The sequence below is a fragment of the Atractosteus spatula genome, chromosome 20 (genome assembly GCF_055471065.1).
Source record: "Atractosteus spatula isolate fAtrSpa1 chromosome 20, fAtrSpa1.hap1, whole genome shotgun sequence".
Classification (NCBI taxonomy): Eukaryota; Metazoa; Chordata; class Actinopteri; order Semionotiformes; family Lepisosteidae; genus Atractosteus; species Atractosteus spatula.
Genome location: NC_142725.1, coordinates 5,054,827 through 5,079,027, shown reverse-complemented (window position 1 = coordinate 5,079,027; position 24,201 = coordinate 5,054,827). Strand labels below are relative to the sequence as shown.

Here is a 24,201-nt window from a genome sequence, read left to right as displayed (position 1 = left end):
CAGATTGCTTATCTGCTAGAAAGTAATCAAGTTCAATTGGCCAAAAGGCCTCCTCTAGTATCTTTTGTTCTTCTGCAACACTGTACGTTACCCTTATCCAGTGTTGATACAGGAAACAGCCTGATGTTGTAATGTAAATATTTGTCATATGAAAACACAGCTCATACAGAATCTCCATAATTGGCATCAACCAAAACATATATATTTGCAGTTTTTCTTTCTAAATTGGGAAAATCATGTCCTGCGAAATCCTATTAAATCATGTTTACTTACCTTGCACACAGCCAATGTCCAAGCATTTATTTCAACTAAATTCTTTGCTAGGGAAAAACATAATATTTACATTTAACAGACAATTTTTAGTTTTCAGAGTTTGCGGAAAAACACAAATATTAGTTTTTTCTACCGAGACCCGTTTGTACTGTATTTGCGTCTTGCTGGGTGCTGGCAGTTCTCTAGAAAGTATCTGAAACTGCTCCTGTTTTTCATGGCCTTGAGCTGTGGGACAGGCTTTCTGACATAACTGAGCTGCAGGTTCATGGATCAACAGCACTTCCTCTGGGACATAAATGATTTTGGACTGCAGTTCAAGTAATTTGTTTTGTTTTTGTAAAGGTACCTTGGAGAATATTTAGATGCTGTTTATTTTGGTATCTCACATGTACATATTGTCTGTCAGTGCGTTGCTCCTGTTATACAATGTTAAATTACTGTGTGGAATGAAATAGGTTTGTTAAATGACTGCTGTACACATTTTGTAATGTATTTTATGTATAGATGTGTTATTAAGTATAATACATTACTTCAAGTAGGTGGCTGCGTCAGCATGCACAGGCTGCAAAGGAACAAGTAAAGGTTTATTCCATGCTGAAAAGAGAGAAAGAAAACACAACATTGTTGTGTTTGTGAAACACAAAAACGGTGTGTTTCTTTTCTTCTCTTTTCAGCATGGAATAAACCTTTACTTTTTCTAATACATTATTTAGATTGCAAAAAGTCTGCAACTAACAAGCCATTTCTTTATCCTTTTTGCAGTAACCATTTCTTCTTTAAATATTTTGCTATTGCTCAGGAGATAGACTACGTGAAGATCAGCCTTAATGTCTGGTAGCCTTGAACAAGTTCTACAGTTTTGCTGGAGACATAAACAGTGCAAACATCGCAGAATGGCTGTCATGTCCCAGTAATTTGAAAAGAACCTCACTGCAGCCCAGCAATGTAACCCTAATTTCCTACGCGAGAGTGAAGGGTTAATGTACTTTTTAAACAGCTGTTAATTCTTAAGAACTTCACACAAGCACATCTGGTCTGGCTGAGGCACATTTGCAGGTTGGCAATTTTAGCCATTTGCTGTGGCTGTAAACCAATAAGAATGCAGGCTTAATTCCAACTCCATCAAATTAATCCCAGTCACCCAGGAATTCAGATGACAGGCTCCTACAACCAACTAGGAGCATTCTTACCTGCTTGTATGCTGATAAAACAACAGCCCCACACAACTTAAAAATGTGTTATCGCCCTGTGTGCTGATTTAGAGGAAGCATGTGTTTTGTTAATGTTATGTTGAGGTTTTCTGAAATTTGAGCTACAGCAGGCCTGCTGATTGTAAATCAGGCATACCCAGTGCACACAATGCCTTCTGTATGAGCACATAATAAGAGCTACTGCAGGCCCTCTGTTAACAGTATTTATTATCCTGCGTGAAATATTTAGAGACACTAAACCCTCACCTCTTTATAACTTGCAGTTGCCTGAAGGATGCTATATTTAAATAGAGATGGTTAAGAGCTCTTCTGAGTGCACAAGCTTACAGTAAATAAAACATTAAACGAAGCATATTGAGTAATACCATTTCTTTCACCACTGGAAAGCCCTTTGAGACCAGTAGTATGTGTAACTGAGTAAACACACCAAAGTGTAGGAGCAAGAATGTATCTAGAAATATGCCAATCAAAAGTTGCTCAAATATTAAAAATAATCTTAAGAGAATATCAAATCAATATGACGGAGATATTGGTGAATTTTTTAAACTATTATTCTTGCCCTGCTAATTGGCAGTATTAAAAAGCTGAACAAAATGTTGCTTTTTACATTGAATGCTAATTACCATCAAACTGCAAACCACATTCTCTTATAAAAGAAGTTCCAGCTTGTGATCTCAATCACAAGTCAACATCAAATTGCAAGGAACTAAGCTGTATGAATTCTTGACTTGTCTTTTTAAAAAAACAACAACTTTAAAATGGATTTGATCTCCTGGAGCTTTTATTTTTATGGTTCATTTTCAGTGTTTAATAAATCTATTAACTTTGGACAGAAAGAATAATACTCACAGTAAATCGCACTTCATATGCATCCAGCAGAGTTTTTAATGGTTATTTTTTTCATATTACCGCTTTTAAAAAAACTCACCTGCACTGATGCTGTAAGTTCACGTCCTGCGTTGAAACAGTTACTGGTGTGTTATTGTCAACACCAGTAAAGAGCAGATGGCGCCAATGATCTTAACTTAAGGGTTAAACTATGTGTTTTTACCCTGCAAATTAGCAGTACTAAAAAAGCTGAACAAAATGTTGCTTTTTACATTGAATCACCATCAAATCTGCAAAGCACATTCTCTTACAAAAGAAGTTCCAGCTTGTGATCTCTGTGCTGGATTTCTTGTTTTGTTAGTCCCCACTGCGAAATTGTGGTGTAGAGGGTCTGATATCCCTGCTGAATGAAGGGGGTTAAAAGACAAATCACAGGGTTGCAGGACGGCTCAGCTGATAAAGGAGCACCTCGAACCCAGGTGCTGGTTCAAGTCTGGGTCAGGTCAGCTGCTCAGGTCAGGATGCCCCAAGCAGCCGCGCTCCACTGTCTGGATAAGCCAGCTGCAGCTGAGGGGTCGTCGCAGGCTCAGAGACGCCACTCCTTCAATCCACACTGACCCTCCGGGATGTGTATTCTGAGAAACACATGCCCACACAAAGCTCCCAACAAGTCGGCATCAAATTCCAAGGAACTAAGCTGTTTGAATTCTTTACTCGTCCAGGACTTGATCTCCTGGGGATTTTATTTTTTGTGGTTTGTGCGCACTATTTAATAAATCTATTAACTTTGGACAGAAAGAATAATATTCCTAGTGTATCCCCACTTCATATGCATCCAGCAGAGGTTTTGTTTTCAGATTCCTGGTTTGAAAAAAACTCACCTGTCCTGCAGGGCTGAAGCAGTTACTGAAGTGTTATTGTCAATACCAGTTGGTGCCAATATATTATAAACATTATAATAATAATCGGTTTTAAATTAAAAAGCCTTCTTGAGGTCTAACACACTGACTTTGCTGCTACACGTTAAGAAACCCTGAAGGCTGAGTGGTAAAAATACAAAAGACATACAAAAGGCCTGAGACCCATGATAATGTAGAAATCAACTGAACAATAAATTGTGAACAACTTCACAACTGAGTTCTGAGTGCCATGTATCAGGTGAACTGTAGATGAGGTATGGACAGTCAAGCTTATCCATATAACACTTCCGCCACCTTTGCAAGTGACATTATCTTGCATTTCTACCATGGTGCCACCTATGTGTCATTTTCAACCTAAGCAATTGGATTTCCAGGATCACAAAATCTAAAAACAGTCACTTACTGCATTCGCATATTCCTTTCTAAAAAGTAAGCACACTGGTTGATGTTGGTCATCTTGATTGAGTGAATCAACTTTATGAACCTTAAAATTTCAGTCACGTCAGCCTCAAACGTGTTGAGAAAATGGAACAAAAAATAAAGTACACCATGGAAATCAAATCACTTTCACATTCACCATCATTCATCTGTGGAGAATATTTGCACGTATTTGCATTACCATTTAATTTGTGAATTTTAAGAGTGCGCTCCATAAAATGTGCACAATATGCAAATCTACAGGTAGTGGACAGACCACTGTAATAGGGCATTAAACCTACTGTATTGCCTTTATTACCAGTGAAAGAGTCCGCCAGTGTGTGGAATTCCACAGGACAGACACAGCATCATGGTTTAATGAGAATGTTAATTAGCTCACATCTGGTTGATAGAGGTGGAAAATGCAGTTTTGTGAGTTGTTCCACAACCACCAATAAATGTTTGATTGGGTTAAAATCTGGTGACTGAGAAGGACATTAACCACGCTTCATGGCATCACTAACATCAGTGTCAGGCTCATCAAACACTGGGGAGCGTCACGTGCTTTGTGGATAGGGGCATTGTCATCCTAGAATATACCCTCTTCCCAACAAGAACAAGATCCTGGAATATAAGGTGGTGATGATATCTCGGTATCATTAAGGTGATGATCAGCCGTCTTAAGAGAATGGGGGCATCCAAACCATGCCAGGAAAATGCACCCCATAACATGACCGAACTAGCAGAACCCTTCACTACTGGAACCGAGCACTCAGCACTGTAGAGTTATTTGGTCCATGTGTGGAGAATATGGTGAAGGAAGATTCATCCAACCGCATCACATTTCCTCACCACTTAGTAGTCCATTGGCTGTGCTGTTTGGAAACTTGCACTTACTTGCGATGAGCAGTTTGTGCACTGCAACCTGCTCCTTGCATCCTGCTCTGTGGAGCTCTCGGCGACTGTTCGTGATGAAACTGGTTGCTCGTGCCCCCGGTTAAAAATTGCCGTTAAGAGATCAGCACTTGCTCACCTCTTTTGCCTTGAACTTCAAATGAGTGCACGGAGATTATGGATTAAGCCTTAATCTCGCTTCCCAGCTTTCCCTCTGAGTTCCATGCTGACACCTTAGACACTACTAATCACACAGCTGCAGGTTGAACTGTCTTGGTCATGGATTCGACTGCCACAGGTGCCCCAACAATCACTCCTCTGTTAAACTCACTGAGGTCTCCTCTGACAGGCTAGCCAACCAGGGCTGTCCCAAATCTTCATACATGGCTTAAGCATGCTGGCATGCTCAGCATCCTTAATTAACACATCAGCCATACCCGTGTGGCAGCCCTTACTTTCAATACATTTGGTGTCCCTCATGTTTTTATTTTTTGTACACTAACTGTACTATGCTAGCATTCAGTATTTAACCAGATAAGTCAATTGAGAATTTTTCCATTTACATTAATTTGTACAGCAGTGCATTTAACTGAATCGAAGTAAAGCACCTTGCTCAAGGGTGGAACAGAAACTGGCCGCAGCATTGAATCCCCAGCCTCGCGATTTCCCACTTCACAGGACCAATACACTATACTGCAGCCTCAAAATAAACCCATGTGTTTTCATACAGCAGTCTTTTCTTCAGGTTGACAAAACAGAGAAGCACATTTCATGTCAAAAGACCAAAGGGTTTCTGAGATTTGAGGGTTTTACACATTCTTTCATGACTAGTTTCACAGTTGTATTGTTTACAATCACAAAAATCAATATAGTGGACATTCCAGGGACGGGTTCACGTGTTTCTACCTGTATCTGAGACTTCATGAAATGCCAAACAATTTTGACACCAGATTTTAATTGGTCAGAGCCTGCCATCTTGAATTGACATGTAAAAATTAATTGTTCACAAGATTTATAGCATACCTACCACATTTTAAGTTGGACTAGCAGTTGCTGAAGAGTCACAATTCAAAATGGAAACTAAGTGTATTAACCCCTGGAAAGCATGTAACTTCACTGCAGCCATGTACCTGAAAGGTCTGAAAGCAACAGTTACAATGGCTCTTAAAAGTATTGCAAGGTCAAATGGATTTTTGTCCTCCTGGGAGCAGAAGGATATAAAATGAATCTTTACAAGAACAGGAGTCTTCCAGACTTGGACACTGAAATAAAACATCTGCTTATAACAAAGATTAAACACTCCAGGACTTGATTGATTTATTGCAGAAACACTCGATAAAGATAAGGGTCTTTTTCATTCTTGATTAGTAAAGTAATGATAAGAGGATGCATTTACCTGTATTCACCTCTAGCTTGTAGCAGAACAGGTATAGCTGCCCAGATCCCCATTTAACCCTGATGCTAGACATAGCAAAGTAAAACTTTTATATTGTCTTAAATTTAGAGCTTCATCTGTAGCTGGATGCTTTTAAAGGGGATTTAACAATCTGCATGCTGAAGATCAATTGAGATGCACAAATTCAAATCGATCTGCATCCCTTCTTGTAACTCCACTTGTCTGAGGAACTCGCATGTAATGTTTTACATTGATCTGCAAATTTTCAGTTCAGAACTCTGAGCTCGGTATTGTGTCAGTTAAAATCATTACTTCTTTGAATGGAAAGAAGGTGGCAAAACAGCACCTGTGGCTCCCTGCAACCCGATGTCTCCAAAAGGTCAGCAGCAGTGCTAGCCGAGCAGGAGGAACTTTTTCCAAAGTTTAAAATGACCAACTACTTCACTCGTTAAGCAATGTTAAACCCACACTGGATCAATACCAATGCAGTCACAATGAAAGAGGTCCTATCGATTTAGTGCAGCAAATGCTGAAAGGACAAGCCTGTTTTGTGGAGAGCACTGCTATGTTAGAAATCAGGATACACAATAAGCCAAGCTCCCGAAGCATCTTCCAGAATGAAAATCAATTTTCCAAAAAGAAAAAAAAAACAAAGAAGGTAGTAAAGGCAATCAAAGTATGTTTAATATTCTTGAAAAGAATGCATATACAAAGAACTGAGACATCAGACAAAGCATTTGGTTCCACACCAAAAGGTTATAAGATCTAGTTGGTGAAAGGTGAAACGTTCCTTTATAAAATGAAAAACAACAAAAAGGTTTTGGTAAAAATACATAACACTGGTGTCTACAACAGCAACTTTACCAGCTTACATTATCAGTATTAATATTAATCTAACCAGAGGAACCAGACTTTGCTCACATTTACTTCAACAAGTTCTGGCCAACGCCTAATTGGTCCCGGGCACCACATTAGAATACCACTTGTTCTGCTAACACTGTAAAGTTACCTGCCTTTCAGACTGTTTCTGATTCTCCCTCCCTTGCCCCCTTAAATACTCCTCTAAAGAAAGGTTTTGTTAACGCTGCAAACTAATGTGAGTTTCACGGAACAAAAAAAAAACACAAAAAATTATACATCTGGCATAAAACTTTCCATGCACTTCATTAAATTCCTATTATACAGTAAGTAAACTACAGAGCTGCTAAGACTGTAGTCTGCGTGGTGACTGGGGCACGTTTTCTAATCCGAACGTGCACACAGGGCCACTCGTGCAGACCGCTGCTGTGTTTCGGAAGGGGGACGAATTAAGGCTCATCTCCCACTGCTCGACAATAAAGAAAGCCAAGCTCCTGCTAAAGGAATCTCTAGACACTCTCTGAGCTTGACGCTGGAACTGTAATGAAAAGTGGCTTAGTCAGCAAATCATGATCATACAATGCTTTGCCTATGAACTTCTATTTTAAACCGTCACCCGTCACGGTTTAAAATGGAAAAAGAAAAATCTACATAACCCTGTTTTTGGTTATTCCAATGTGGCACTCAGGATTGCAATTAAGATCTCCCCCCAACCCAATTTACTGAAATGTTACAAATGGATAAATCACAGCAGTGGCTCTATAAAATAAAATAAGATCCTGACAGTACAAATCATTAAAAACGTCAACTACTACATTGTTAGATTAAAGGGAATGTGGTCACAAAAAAGGTATGCTTCATTTTTTTTTCAGCCCATGCTGAATGCAGGGGAATTTCTTTAATTCTCTATTGCAGAAAAAAATCTGAATCTTGTATTTGTTTTTTCAAACATTGCTTTAGAGTACAAAGCTGACGAGCAGCTCTTAGCGGAGGAAGGAAGGGGAGAGGCAGGGTGCTCATAGCAGCTTACACTTGCGTTTCTTCTTGGGCTCTGGTGGCTCCAGGGCAGCCAAAATTGCTTCGTCAAATACATTCTTTAGTCCTTTCTGAAAACAGAGAGAGTGGGAGACGAGGCCGGGCCTCATTTCATTGCTCGGAAAACACAGATTAAAACAAGAGAACAAGGAAGAGAGGGCACAAATCATGACAAAAACAAGCATTTCCTAGAAAATGGCTTCTATATCTGTGGCTGAAGGGCACTAGAGCTGACAACCTGGGAGTCGATGCAAGAGGGTCATTTGTATCCCTGGGAGAGATCAATTTAGAGAAGCTCCTTGCACTTTCCACTTTGGGTGGTCAGTGGTACAGTTTAGGATATCCATATAAAAACTCAATCCATATAAATCAGAGGTTTGCTCTCATCACATTGTTCTATGAACACTACTTAATAGCATTAATAAAGCATTTAGAAATGTCTTTTTCCATTCTAAAGTAGTACCTAAAATATATTGCACCGTGCGGAGGTTAGTCTTAAATTGTGTAAATGTTTAGTTGGTTTAATATTTTGATCTTCCATCTCTTTTCCTGGAAAGTTACAGCCCAGTAAGTTTTACTGCCCACCAGTGAACACCTGGAACAAAATTTTGACCACTGAAGCAGATACATTTGTTCAATTAGTTCAGTAATCGCCTAAAACCGTGGACCAACTCCCTGTAGCTTTAAAGCTCAGCAGAGTAGCAATTCCTGATTTAACCAAATCCATTAACTTTCTAAATTGCTCAACACATGCTTCAAGTCAATTGTAAAGGGTAACAGAAGACCTAATGGATAGTGGCTCTTCAGGACCAGGATTGTCCACTTCTGCTCTATATATCAGGTTTAACATTTTACACACTTGGTCATGGAGAAACTTGTACAAGTGTGGAACTTTGCTAGATTTTCTCTGACTGTATAAAACCTCAACAGGATTTGACAGGCTTTCCAGCACTTTCAACCCATTAACGTCAGGCGAGCCTTTAGCCATATTTATAGCTTACGTTGAACAGCAGGAACAACCCCAATTGCAAATGCAAAACTGAAAACAAGCCAGTCATTTACACAGTACTGTGTATATATCACTAAATACATAAAGGCACAGATGTACAGACATTGTGCTGATAAGAGTCTTGACATAACTTTTCAATTTTGACAAAACCTACAATGGGGAAAAAAATGTTTAGTCATCATGCTTTTGACAAGTGGGAAAGTTTGCTGGCAAAGAAAAAAAAACCCACATTCAATGGAAGGAAATGCATGCCAAAAGATGAAAACTCAAGACAGGAATGTGACCACTGAAAACGAGACGGTTAACAAGAAAGTGGAGGTGTGGAGCACAGGTAGACACGGATTGCTCGGGACTCAAAACAACTGGGGCCTAGGTGAGGGGTGAGGGGCTGCAATACACAAAGCCTGGGTTTAGACAGAAAGAAAAGAAAACGGGACACCGTTTACTCCGAATTACAGGCTTTGAGCCTCATCCCCCTTGTTGCACATACCTCAGTTTTTACAGATATTTCAATCTTCGCTTGCCGCAAGTATTTGATTACCTTCACACATGATTTCACGGTAAATCACACTGCCTCCCTGCCTGAGAGAGTGCAGTATCAATCTGTCAATCACAGACCTCAGTCCTTGTGTTTAAACAGGTAACGGGGAGCTTACAATTATTACTGGCTTTGTTCTCGGTGCAAGATCAACTGACAACCAGGCAAATATACCAACTAAGCAAAAATCCACAATTCAGGTTTGTGGGGGCTTAGAAATCCACTCATTAGCAATAGGAAGTTCATACAGATTATAAGACCTGTGATGGAAAAACAATCGATTCACCTGACAGCACAGAGCAGAGAGGTCATACAATCTCGTTTTCAATTCAGATTTTATTATGTCTGTTTTATAGGCTGAAACACATCAGTCTGTAATCACATGATTTAACCACAAACCTTACAGGGAAATCAAAGCATAATCTCTCCCTAGGCAATAAAATGATGTTTCAGGTAGGAGGAATAAACAATTTTCACATTGCTCTAAAGATAACACCATAATCCACAGCCCTATTGTAACAGTCCAAACTGGTGCAACAGCACGTTTTCTGGAGTTCTGCTGAAATACTGCAGGAAAGCAAGAGAAAGACAAGAAAAGGGTGACAATTTCAGTTTCCTTTATTCAGTTCACACATCATTTCACAAGAGTATACTGGGTTTGCATTCAAGATCTCATGTTGACACCAACATCATCCGCCTATGGCAAACTACAGCCATGGTGTACCATGTATAGAATTAATATTCTATCATACATTTGTAGTAGTACAAAAAAATAATACATTGACATAAGGAATGGAAAATATCTTAAAATCAGTATTAATTCACAATGCATTCAGCTGTAGATAAAGAAAAAACAGCTTCTCTTGAATCCTATCAAAAAAACACCAACCACTGAGAACACCATATAAACCATTTCTTTTCCTTAAAAAGAAAGTAAAAACTGACTCCAAGAACTATTTCAACATCTTTATCGCAAATGCCTATAAAGTGCTGATGTAGAGAAGGCGATTTTCAATGGAGGAATACATGGTAACATCCTCTTAATGGAGGTTATTCAAGAATGTGTTATTAGTCCTTAGAGTAAGGCAAAAGAAAAAAATAGCACAATTTACAGTAAAGCAAGATTCCCTCCAAGGCTAGGAAACCAGTCACAATTTTAAAAAGGGGGGGGTAGCGGAGTTTATTGGATGTAGAGACATCTTTACAGAAGAGGTGGAAGGAAAAAAGGAAGCAGCAAACAATGGGGAAAAAAAGACTTTTAGAATATACAGCACTTCCGTTTTCGCTGAGTTTCAGGTGGTTCGAGGGCAGCTAGGATAGCTTCGTCAAATACATTCTTCAGACCTCTCTACAAAGACAGAGGGGAAGGGGGAGAGAACAGCATCAAGGTTAGCAGTCACAGCAAACAGGTTAGAGAGCAAGCACAACAAGGAGTCCTTCTGTGCGTCTAGAGGACCTGGCACAGCGGCTGGACAGGAAAAGACGCTAAGCTTGGCATTGACAGTGCTGAAAGAGAGGAACAGTATGAGAGACCAAAGCTCAGATACAAGTACCCAAAGGCTGCCAGCATCGGCAAGCATGTTAGAAAGTCTGGCACTCCTCAACTCCCATCCTCAAGCTAAATGGTCTACTGCTCTTCAGGCAAAAACAGTATAATGGAACCAAATATTCACCTCACTGAACCAGTTTTACTCATTTCTCAGGTAAGGAAGGCAAAGCTTGGCCATCAAGGACAAGGCATTTGCTGGAGGCTTTTCCCGAACTAGAGATGCAAATGAATAAAGCCAGACCATGAAATGGTCTTGTTCTAATGTACCACCACAAAAATAAGACGCAAATTAAGACCTCCATTCTCTTCACTGGTTTTCATAACCCATGCGGCTTTTGCAAAATACTAGAGGTAGCACAACTATTAAATGATTTATACGCAAATGGTGCTTAAAGTTTCCCTATCAAGAGCTACAGTATCTTTACTGACTAGTCAACATGCAAAGCTATAAAGGTGTTTTCCAATGCGGCAAAAACTCAAAACCATACTGGCAGAAGAAACTTAACCTTTGATTTTCAGCAGTGATGCCTTAGAATACCATCATGGATACATTTATCGTTCAAAACTGTGCCTCTGAAAAACTAATTTGTGAAAGGAACACAGGGTACGAAAACAAGTGTATGCAGCTTCAAATGTAGTCTCACCTGTCGAGAACCACTTGCTGTTGCAGGCTGGACAACCCCAGACATTAGAATATAGGTTTCTCAAGAGAAAGAAGTGGAACAAAGTCCATCCTATTACCCATGACACCACAGAACAGAATGCTGAGAGTACAAGTATAGATCCATCGTTCTAGGATCAAAAAGTAGGCAAATGTATCCTGTAGGTCCTTGGTGTGTCCTTGTAAGGGAAATACATTTTTATGCAAGCTGAGGACAGACAGCTGCCTCAAAGATTCACACTGGCGTACCAATTTGTGCATTAACAGTGCATTAAACACAGCTTAAGGTTAAAATGTCATTAGAAAGGGGGCAAAACGAGACCAGCATGTTTCTTAAGCAGTTACAGCATGGTGATGCTCCCCATCATGAACCACTAAAAACCAAATGAGCAGTATGACCAAACAGCCTCGTCACTTTAGGAAACTAGGCACAATTTATTTTTCAACCTGCTTTCTTAATATGACAGATAGCAGAACTCCTCAGTTGCAAATATTTTGTTAGTGCTTAAACTCAGTCCTCACAGTTTGAAGCTTAATTTTAATTGACTATCTTGGATATGAACTTGTCCATCTGTTAGCATTTTAAGAGCTTTGATTATATTAAAACAAAGGTTAATTGCCAGACTACACTTGGCTGCTAAAAGAAATGCCATATTACCTAGAATGAATGGAAAAAAATGCCATTTGTACAGTTGTGGAATGCTGCTTACATCTAGGAGGGATTTTACACAAAATGCAGTTTAGTAGCACACTTTATGAAGCAGAACCAGGAAATTAAATTATCCCATTGGGATATACTTTCTGGCCCTTAACTCCAAGAAAGGAGACATCCATACACCTGTTAGGCCAGTAACAGGGCCTGCTGAAGAACTGTGACCTGTTCATATGCATATTAATCACAGAGATAGTAACTACTTCTACAGTCTTCTCTCCTTTAATGTCTGGTGATGCTGGTAGTTTTTATGGTCTTGTCTAAGATATCCATGTTTAAATTGACCATCTTATACCCTTAAACTCCAATGTACAAAAAGTGCACATCAGTAGAGTAATTTTCTACTAGAATTTAGTTTTATGCAGTGAGATACATAAGCTTTTAGCTGGATCCATCATCATATTGAAGGCCAAGAGATCAGCAATTGGATTTAGAGAATTTAGATTTAGAGAAGGAAAAAGTATGGAAATTAACAAGTGTCCATAAAATATTTAGATTTCTTAACTGCACAATGTCACATTGCAGTAACCAATCCCAAACATGTCTGAAGAACATGCATACCAAAGAGTTTGTAAAGCAGGTTTCAGAGGACAGTTGTGTCCTTACAAGGAGTGATGATCTTTGATTGATCCTGATACTATGGATGCAACAACATATGACAAATCTGTTGTACTTTGCACAAGAGCTTTTGGTAGCAATGCATTTAAAGGTCTGAAAAGCAGATCATACATATATATGCAGCCATGCACTCCGAGGTCACAGAGTTAGTAGGCAGGCTCTCTATTTCAAATACTGGCAGCAGCTACTGATTCACTGCATGTCACACCTGAGTAAGAGGTAAATGAGAAAAACTATAAGCCTATTCTAAGTAACTTTGTAGGACTGACGTCAAGCCCTCTAGTGTCAATACATCCCTCTGGAGAAACACTGCAATAAAAATCATTATGCATTTTAACACTCATACTTCATCTGCCCACTGATCGCTTAGCAGAAGGTTCCCACTGTTTAAAACAGAAGGCTAACAGAAGGTTAGCTTGTAGGGACTGTGTAAAATATGGGAGAAATTATGACGATTGAGGGCTGAGGCCTAGGAGGATAAAAACTTGGAAATCATCACCACATTCAATTAACTCTTGCTTGTAAAAAGGAACACTGCCATATGCAAAAAATACTGTCAGTGTCAGCACTTCTGCAATAGGATCCTGCCTCAGCAGTCACTCTGACTCTACAGAATATACTAATTTCCCCTATGTTCAGTGGATTTTGCTCACGTTTTGAAAACAAATTAGGAGAAAACATTTCTTTAAAATGGGGCAGGAAAAATTTAAACAGCATCATACTATCAACTTTCCAAAACAGTACTACATATTCGGACTCACTTTCAACAAGACAATAAATGTCTTCTATTAGAATTGTTTTTTTTGCCTTTAAATATCATAAAAGGAATAAAAACTCCCAATACTTCCCAATGCTTTAGTTCCAGTCCAACACATACACACAAGGGCAGCATGGTGGCGCAGTGGTTAGGCATTTCTGCCTCACAGTGCTGGGGCCCTGGGTTCAGCCCCTGGGGTGCTGTCTGTGGGGAGTTAGTGTGTTCTCCCTGCGTTTACATGGCTTTCTTCAGCGTATTCTCGTTTCCTCCCACAGTCCAAAAACATACAGGTCAGACTGAAATGTATTTCAATTGTTTGATACAAAAATCTATTAGCTGAATTTATGCAATGTTGATGCTTCTCCCAGGAAATATAAAGCAACTAATTAAATCTAACCCTGCACTGGCTTAATAAATTGAGGGAAAAAAAAAGGAGTCCTGAAAAGTGATAAGTGGAATAGGCAGATTGGGGAAAAAACAGCACAACTAAGAGCAAAAAATTTGTTTAAATCACCTGTAAAATTCCAACTGCCAAATCCAGACACACAGAGCGATAGTTCAGAACCTCATCTACTAATGACAGTACAGTCTATATAGCAAGGTATGAGCATGCAAAGTTGCATACAAAAACACTGGCAGAAATCTAGCTGGGAACATAAGTGAAATTTAACCCCTGCATTCCAAGTGACAAAAAGACATGTATGCCCGTGTCTCTGTGCAAACAAACAAGGTCATGCCTCCACTTTCTTGTTTTTACATTTTTTCCACGTTTCATGTATTAAAAAGTCACAATATGAAGCATTCCATTGGCAACAATTTTTTTCCCCTCAGTGCTGAAATAAAAACACTCCAACTTACCTTGGGCAGTCACAGAAATTGTACAGAATGCAAAGAAAACTCTTTTCAGCAGTGAAAAGCCATGTAGTCCTTTAACGAATCTTACCCAAGTTCCACCACATAAGCAAACAACATATAATAATGGTAACATTCGCATGCTTGAATACTTCCATTGATTTTGTTAGGCAACAATTAAGTCAGTGTATTATACACGACTGCTAGACGAATTTTAATTGTGTAGGTTAAGCTATTACATCATTTATCTTTGCACTAAAAGTAGCAAAGTCTGAGGCTCCAAATACTTCTGTTCCACTGGCTTCATGAGACTCCCCTGCTTACTGCAATGTATTTGATTATATCTTAGTGTAATGGAACTTTGATACATTATAAAACATCAATAGCCTCTTTCCATTATTCCTTTTTGCACTTATTATTGGCCCCTGGAGCTTATCGTTGTCTTTAGTTCCTCTTCTTTATTAGCTCATGTTTAATGCTGAAAATAATAGAAACCAGCACCTTATAGACCCCAAACCTCCCGTGACAGAAGGCAAAGTGGCACAGCTGTGTCAGGGGGTGGGCTTTGGTCTTTATTTAATAAAAGCTCGGCTGTGCGTCTTACCTGCGTGAGAGCGGAGCACTCCACGTATTTGACAGCCTTCAGGTCGCGGGCCAGCTTCTCGGCCGTCTCGGGGGTAATGGGCTTCTGTTTGTTCTTGGCAAGCTTCTCGATTGTTGAGGGGTCATCTCGCAAGTCGATCTGTGTCCCCACCAGCAGGAATGGAGTCTTTGGACAGTGGTGAGTGATTTCAGGTACCCACTGCAAACAAGGAAGACCTCGTCAATAACTCCCTTTCTGAAAAGAAACTGAAGGATCCATTTCGACATCCACTCCCAGTCCATTTCACTGCAGCTTGCCATCAAGACGGCCACGTTCTTAGACTTTTCTACTGTAATATACTGGAATGCCATTTGTAGGAGGAAAATACTAAGCTACACTTGATTTTATATCTGCACATAGTAACATACTTGTCACAGAAAGACACAGGTAACCAAACCTTTCAACAAGCATTTGTTTTTAAAGGACAAAAGGCTGACAACTGAGACATTTTGAAATGCTATTGAAAAGGCTAACTTGAAAACGCTGGCTTCATGCATTACCTACTGCATTTTTTCTTATGAAAACCCTATGAATAGTGAAACTTTATGAAACCAATTCCCATCAGAAATCTAGAAAAAACAGTTTTGTTTTTCACACCATTCCCAAAGGCAATACCAACATCACACTTCACTGCGTGGGAAGAGGTGCAGTTTAGTACACAGGTTGGTCCAGATGAGCCTTATTTTGGCTTTTGAAAACAGAACATGGATATAGATCATATGAAATGGATACTGTAGCCTAGAAGCTCATCAGGCTCAGCCTTCTCCCAGAGACAAACATAAAGCAGGGTTATCGCCAACAATGCTGGTACTCATTTATAGGCTTGGGTGGACTGGAGCAATGTGGGAAAAATAACTACTTTTTCTCAAACCCACAATCCTCCAGGTAGGAGTTCAGAACCTTTACTACTTTACACCAACTCCCACTAACATACTAAGAAAAGGTCAAAAAGTTCAAGGTGGCAGTAACATTAATGGAATTACATTCTTCAAAGTGTCAGTTTTCTCTATTACAAAATAAGTTAACTTACCTTTTCTTTAACGTTTTCAAATGAAGAAGGTGAAACAACAGAGAAACAGACTAAAAAGACATCGGTCTGAGGGTAGCTCAGTGGTCGTAACCTATCGTAATCTTCCTGACCTGAAAGGTAATAAAAAAAGGGTTAAAACTGCTTTTGGCTCCTGTCTCGGTGAGCTGCAGAGAGGAACACCAAGGAAGTGGTCTTCTAGCAAGGGGACTTAATAGCCAGCAGCCATATCACCCTACAACGCACAGCTGGCAGCCCACTGAAGCTCAGCAGGTGTGAACCTGGTCAGTACCTGGATGGGAGACTCCTGGGAAATACTAAGGTTGCTGCTGGAAGAGGTGTTAGTGGGTCCAGCAGGGGGCACTCACCCTGCAGTCTGTTTGGGTCCTAACGCCCAAGTATAGTGACAGAGACACTATACTGTAAACAGGTTTTTTCCTTCGAATGAGACGTAAAACTGAGGTCCTGACTCTCTGTGGTCATTAAAAATCCCAGAGCGTTTCTTGAAAAGAGTAGGGGTGTCCTGGCCAAATTTCCCATTGGCCCTTACCAATCATGGCCTCCTAATAATCCCCATCTATGAATTGGCTTCATTACTCTGTTCTCCTCCCCACTAATAGCTGATGTATGGTGAGCGTTCTTGCGCACTACAGCTGCTGTCGCATCTTCCAGGGGGGCTGCACATTGGTGATGGAGGAGGGGATCCCCATTACCTGTAAAGCACTTTGAGTGGAGTGTCCAGAAAGTGCTATATAAAAGTGTAAGCAATTATTAATATTTAGCATGACACCTCTCTCACAAGGTTTCCAGCGGAGTTTTTTTTTAAAAAATGGTATATTGTTTTAATCCTCAAAATCAAAACCACTATCAATATGAAAATTCAACGCTCTGTAATTTCTTAAGACTTACAAAATCCAAAAGATGCCAAGTCTCCATTAGAATGCACAGATCTCTTCCACAGAGCAAGACCTTGCTTTAAGAACACAAGGAAGTCTAAAGTCCACAGAATGAGAGTTTAAGTTTGATTTGTCACTTGATTACTCATTGGGAAAATAACTGGAAAAAACAGGATAAAGAGAACAAAATGACTGTGAGGCAAACTATTGCCAGGCAAACAATGGTGTGTTCTGTACCGATTGCTTGTTGGTTCGGATGATGAAGGTGCCTGAAAAGGTGCTCCTTTGGACAGAGCTCTCGCAGAGGAACATTTCCAGTGAGCACATGAGCACAGCTCTGGTCACTCGTGCCTGGTGTCCTGCTGCGGGCCTGAGCCAGGTTTCTACACCTGGTGTCATCTCTTACACCCACGCAGGACAAACAGCTGTGAGTGGGCACCATCTTCACAAAGGATACTCAAGAGCCAGGAAAACAGAACTCAACAGAAAAACTAACCTCGAAACTCAAGAATAATACAAATTGCAAGTTACTGGAAGGGACTGGGAGGTTTTTATCACTATGGATAGACATGACACTATGATTTTTAAATAACCAAAGAAATAATGAGTGTACTGCTTTAAAATACAATGAGGTAGTTTGATCCTGAGAAAACTGTTCTGAAATGATCATATAATCACAAAAATAAATAAGAGCAGCTGCAGTAACAAAAACCACCCAAAATCTGACTTTTGTTACTAATGATAATTTTCACCCAAGAACAAAACATGTCCTATGCATAAGAACACTTATTGGTGCACTGACTTTTTTCATTAAGGGATTATGCTGTAATGTTGTTAATAAAATGACGGATTTTAAAGTTCCGGATGAAAATAAGCTTCAATTAACAGGCATGCATTCTTTGTGAATCTATAGTGCGTCTCTACATCACTATGTTCCAGCGTTCGTCACACGTCTCCACTACCTCGTTTAAGTCAATATCAATACTGTTCCTGCTTCTGCTCTGCCTTGTCCAAGTTGAAGGATGAGGGCTGTACTGGTTGAGTAAGAAATGACTGAAAAACTTCAGAGCAAACAGTTGTTTTTAAATGGGACAACAGTGAGTTCATCTCAAAATCACGTACATTTAAATTGGTATTTAACTTAGAGATTTTGCCAAATAACTTCCTCCCAACACAGCGTTGCAGCCAAGAGAGCAGAAGGTAGGGGTCCTGTCTCATATATTCAAATTACTTTGGCCAGTTTTAAATTTGCCATGTTTATATTTTCTACTCATCTTTTGAGCCCTAAAAAGAAAACTAAACCAATGTGTACAAATATCTTTAAGGCTTATTCACGTCTTCTTGTCCTTACAACTTAGATTTGTTAATTATAATGCATTGCGTACTGCTATGTTCTGTAAATACTATAATGCAGTGTTCACACCAGAAAGATTTTGGAATTCAACTTATTAGTGTATGAAAAAAACTGCTATGAACATTCAGATGCGTATACGCATCTTTGACACCCAGGTCAGTAAGAGCTTTTCCTCTGCAGGTGAGACTTCCTCACCGGTCGTCTTGCCTGGGCGGGCAGGAGGCACAGTCCTGCAGCTGGGCAGGGCAAGGCCTCCACAGCACAACTTGAAACCGGAGTAAAAGGCACGCAAGACAAATGCTCGCTGGCTTGATCGGCTCGGTCACACCCAAGAAACGAGCCACTGAACCGCGTGCGCAGTCAAAGCCGAACGTGACTGAGGTAAGTTTGCCAGTCACCCCGCTGAACCGACATGGGAGGGTTTTTATGGCAGGCAGCTGAGCCGCCCAGTGCTGCGGCACACTCCTTTCCTGCACAGCTGGCCTCCGCGCCAGGAGACTCTGGCAGGAAGCACGCCCAGTGGCACCGATCCAGCACTTCCCTTTCCACACCACAGTCCCCCAGAGCCAGAGCGCATGAGAGCTAGAAATGAGGTCAACTCCAGGAACGCCTCTTGTGTATGAAGAACAAACCCTAACTATTTTCAACAGTGGGTAGAGAACATCTGGATACATGTTAGTCCTTATTTTGTATATTTGAGACTTTTCCTAGAAGGGCAAAATTGTTTTCTAAGGCTAAGGTTTCCGATCTTAAAGCAATTAAATCATGCTTAAACAGGAAAAGAGTAGGGATCCAACCTGCAGGAGGCTTATAGCAATTCAAAAGGGAAAACTGAACATTGACTATTTAACAGTATTATCACTGTAACCTGCTTCTGAAGGTTAAATCTCAGTTCTAACCTGAGCAAAGATTTAAAGGTTTCTGTTAATCTTCATTCCAGATTTAATATGCAACAAGACAGAAAGAAGGAGATCTGGTACTCAGTCATGAAAATCCGGGCTAGCACACTTTTATACAGACACACAAGAGCACCCAGGTTTTTGCACTTTCAATATATGGTGGTTCACACCATTAAACAACTGAAGCAGACATTGTATATACTAAAAAAAATACTGTAATTAAAAAAAATACTGTACCTGCAGTATCAAATAACCCTAGGGTGTATGGCTCCCCACCAATCATAACCGTAACTGCATAATTATCAAAGACCTGTAACAAGACAGGGGAAAAGATAAATGAGATCTTTGTTCAGTACAAATATTTCAATTATTTTCAAATAGACACTAGAAGAAGCCACTTCACAGTGTTTTTGTTCTAAAAGAAACAATAAGCAACCACAAGGGATTGAGGAGCAGTCCTGCCCTTGCGCTTCAGAGCCTGTGATCAAGACATGAGGAGAATGTAATTCTGACAGCTATCTGCCATTTCAAAGTCCGACTTCCACATGATTCAACTGCCAAGATGTTTAACGCATTCCGTATCGCGAATTGAACCAGAAAAGCAAAAGGTTTTTATTTTCTTGTCAAACTTCAACATTATCTCCGATATCCAGTTAGTGCCTACCCGTCTTCCTCTAACAAACTAGCCACATTCTCATGAGGATCAGGTCATAATGGTTATGTGGGTTCACTTGTTAAAGCAACTAGATCAGTGTTTGAAAAGCCTTACCTGGCAACTACCACTTCAGTCTGGGGTTCTTAAAACGTTTGTATACAAGATACTGCTTTCTGAACTGGTAGATCATGACTGCGTCTTAATCTATAAGCTAAGATCTCTACCACAAGATCAGAAGGTGCAATGGGAAGACCAAGTCCACAGACCAGAGAGCGCTGAGGCAGCAGATAGAGACTGTGGCGACTCCCGCTATGACTAGTCACAAGAGGCCACTATTAAACAAAGAACCAAAGGTCAGCTACCCACATCCAGGGGCCCTTCAGCACCCCCCGAATCATCTACTGAAAAAATCCCAATTTGAGCAAGTTGCCTCTGGACTACAGGCAACAACCTGCACTCTGGGCACACACCTAAAGCAGCTCATCCACTCATCATTTGCAACACGAAGCTCATAATGTGGCAACATGCTTCCTGCATGATAAAATAAAACACTTCTCAACTCGCCTCCCAATCTAGAATAACCTGCACAGCACTTGACTGCATTTAAACCATCACACAACAATGGCAGCTGTGGTGCGAATTTAAAGAACAATGCCCACAAATAAACAGAATATTAGCTCCGAAGAGAACAGGACTTACCGTTGGTACATATTCAGAGGGGAATTTGTTGGTTGTATACGAGATTAAGAGACAAGTTTTACCCACGGCACCATCCCCCACCACAACGCACTTAATTGTCTGCATGGCTGCGCTCGGTTAAAATCTGCTACTTTCATTCACCAGGACCTGGAAAAGAGGACAGAGTAGGAGTTAGCATTCAGCAGTATAGCCGAGACCACAATTTTAATTGTACGCTAAAAAAAAAAGATGTAATAATTAAACTTGCTCAGTGTTATCATCTTACCATGCAAATTACTACTAGTGAATTAGCACACTAAGAGAAATCACAAAGGTGTTGTGCACGATAGTAATGCAGCTCAGCAGGTGTGAGCCTGGTCAGTACCTGGATGGGAGACCTCCTGGGAAAAACTAAGGCTGCTGCTGGAAGAGGTTAGTGGGGCCAGCAGGAGGCGCTCACCCTGCAGTCTGTGTGGGGCCTAATGCCCCAGTATAGGGATATATTTTTTAATTAACAGACACTCTTGAAAAAGTCAATTCTGATATCTTTTCTCACAGCACATACAGGATATAAAATGTCGAATTACAACGCAAGTGAGACCTGGTTATCACATGATCAAAAACGTGGAAAACAGTTCAACACGAGTGGGAATTATTTCAAGTTAAAAATGTTACGAATTAAGTTTTCACTTAAAATGTAAACCCCTCCTCCATCTTCATCACATTCTTTCCCCGTCCTCCACTGCAACACTTCCTGACTCAAGCATTTTCACAAGCATTCAGATAATGAACGATATCACAGAATGTAAAAGACAATACTGTGTAACAATTTTCCTTCATGCTGCTATCTAGATCTTTCCCCTGCCTAATCCCAGTCTTACCCCTTAATACAAACTGAATACTTATGGAAACTCTGCATGATCAGTTTGACAACCCCAATTTCATATAAATCCTTACTTTCAAATCAACAGCTGTCAATCTAACAGCAATATCGTACATTATAACCAAGACAGGAATAGGGGCATTCTTTTGTCAAAACAATGGTTATCACCCATCTACAGGGTATGTTACTGCATCTTTTGTTAACCTATATGTGGCACAGACTGATGACCTGTTCTTTCCAACAAAAGGTCTTATTTGCATTTGGATAGACCATCTCGAAGTGCTTTCGCCCACCTGGGTGAGGAGTAACCATCCTGTGACAGCAGCCCCTCTACACACCAGATGAGCTAGCGGAGTGAGGAATGATTCAGCTAAGGGCGAAGGCGAGGCTGGGTGAGCGCACAGCAGAACAGCACAGCCCAGCCACCACACCGGAGCACTGGTTCGGAAATTCTGGTGCACAAGGAAGAGCATCACCTGGATCACTTATGGCAGCAGCCTGGAGTTTTCTTTCGAACTCACTTAATAGTTCTGAGCAGACTTAGTCCTGCTTAGATTTCAACGTGAACCTGAGACTCCAAAGTGGTAAAGTTCCTATAATAATAATAATAATAATAATAATAATAATTTGCTTATACTTATATAGCGCTTTTCTGGACACTACACTCAAAGTGCTTTACAGGTAATGGGGACTCCCCTCCACCACCACCAGTGTGCAGCCCCACCTGGATGATGCGACAGCAGCCATAGTGTGCCAGAACGCTCACCACACATCAGCTCTCAGTGGGGAGGAGAACAGAGAAATGTTGCCAATTCACAGATATAAGATATCAGCTTTGCAACTCGTCTTCATGTAAACGAGGTGGGGAACAACCATCGCCGGATGCAGGATCTCTGAAGGGGTGAAACGGGGCAAGACTGACCAGAAGCCGGTGCCAAGCAGAGGATGCATGTTTTTCATCGTTTCATTTGATCACATGCAATGCAGCCTGCTAATTTTAATTTACACATTACAGTCGAGTCGCGATTATTCGACCTAAATGGGACCGATAGTATGTCAGATATTGCGGAAACTGAGTAGACAAGTCATAGATTAATGGAAGCGAAGTCTAAGTATAAAATCTGGTTTATTAATCTACTGTAATACTAAAATAACAGAGTACAGAACTATTGATAGTTATTATTAAAAAAAAAATGAGTGACTGGAATCCGTTTCCCAGATGTGCTTCTCTTCCTTACAGCAAGGTTTTGCCAGCATCTTTTTAACATGACAGCAGCAGCAGTGGCCTCCTCTTGTTGTTCAACGTAAGCTAGTGCCGTTTCGAAAAGAATCGGAAAAATAATCATCACGAGCGCGAAATCAGCAAGCGAAGCACGTGACACACGGAGAGACAGGGTAGCATCGGACCGGGCAAAATATTATGCACGTGCACAGTGCACTGTATACACTGTACTGTGTATACTGTACTGTATACACTGTACACTGTGGTGATTGGCTATGTCGGATAAAACGGAATGTCGAATAAGCGCAACTCTACTGTACGTTTGTTTTTCTCAACATTACAGTACTCATTGACCACATTTATAGATGCCAACCTCTCAAGAGCATACAGCAGGTTAGTTCCTCATCATTTCTTATTACTAGAGAAAAGGCAGTTTTGCATATTTTGATTTGATCATAGTGTTAGTCCTCAATGTGTATTTGCACTACCCACTTCACTACCTCACAGAAAGGTACGCTGCTTTTCTGTATACAGAAATGCCAGAAAACTGCATTCTGAATTCAGACCTCATACTGTAAGGGATACTGTAACTTTCCCCACGAGCCCAGATAATTGAGAGCAGTCTGCGGCTGGCTCAGTCAGCGGTGTTTTCTTACTGAAGGCTGTTCTGTTTTTACAGACTGCAGCGTAACAGAATCCCGTTAAGCCTGAAGGGAGAAGTTTGCGTTTCTTTGCAGATTGTGTTTCACTCTCTCTGGGTTAAAAACATGTGCAAAGCACAAGAGAAAAATCAGCACAGGTCTTCAGAACAGCTGTGTGTAAAAGTAGGGTGGATCCAGCTGGAGGGTTTTTTCGGGGTTTGTACAGTGCCAGCCCGAACAGGCGTTTCTCATTTCAAGGGTATCGTGGATTTGCAGATAAAAAAAGAACTGGTGCAAAAATCTATTTTACATAAATTCAAAATACAGCCTTTCAAAAGGCGTCACAGAAAGCAGGCAGTCAAACATGAACCCCACCCTCCCTCCGTAAAATATTCCTTCACTTGATCACCCAGGCAACACACACTGCAGAAGAAGCAATCTCATGTGTTTTAAACAGCAACAGTTAATGGCTTTGCTTGAAATATTTAAATATGTTGCTCAAAACCACACCACAGAAATCCATATTTGAGCAACAATGGACACAAACGTGTGGGGGGAAAAAAAAGTAATCATAAATTTTCATAGAGCAGTTATGCGTTTTACACCATTCAGCCCCTTGTATTTTTTACAGTGTGCGGACTCAAATGAAAGCGTGCAATTCACAGTATAACTTGTTGCCAAACTGAAGACTTAAAATGCAAACAGGGCCAGAAGATTACCTTCAATAAAGAAGTCATGTATTTAAGGCTCTCCCCAGAACAGCTTTCAACCTTCG

The 24,201-nt window shown here is 40.4% G+C and overlaps 1 protein-coding gene across 2 annotated transcripts in view; it reads right to left on the bottom strand.

Annotated features, from left to right (window-relative positions):
- Nucleotides 1-6,601: 6,601 nt before the first annotated feature.
- The window catches only part of cdc42 (cell division cycle 42), a 33,447-nt gene continuing 15,847 nt past the window's right edge, over nucleotides 6,602-24,201 (bottom strand). The window contains exons 2-6 of one of the 2 annotated variants that reach the window (XM_088938409.1): nucleotides 20,702-20,848; nucleotides 19,585-19,657; nucleotides 16,202-16,311; nucleotides 15,133-15,330; nucleotides 6,602-7,903 (exon numbers count right to left, since the gene is read on the bottom strand). In XM_088938409.1, the coding sequence (XP_088794535.1) occupies nucleotides 7,814-7,903; nucleotides 15,133-15,330; nucleotides 16,202-16,311; nucleotides 19,585-19,657; nucleotides 20,702-20,806 (576 nt within the window). In that variant the 5' untranslated portion in view covers nucleotides 20,807-20,848 and the 3' untranslated portion in view covers nucleotides 6,602-7,813. Of the gene's footprint in view, nucleotides 7,904-9,982; nucleotides 10,728-15,132; nucleotides 15,331-16,201; nucleotides 16,312-19,584; nucleotides 19,658-20,701; nucleotides 20,849-24,201 lie in introns of those variants that run through there. The other variant, XM_088938410.1, reaches the window with a different exon arrangement.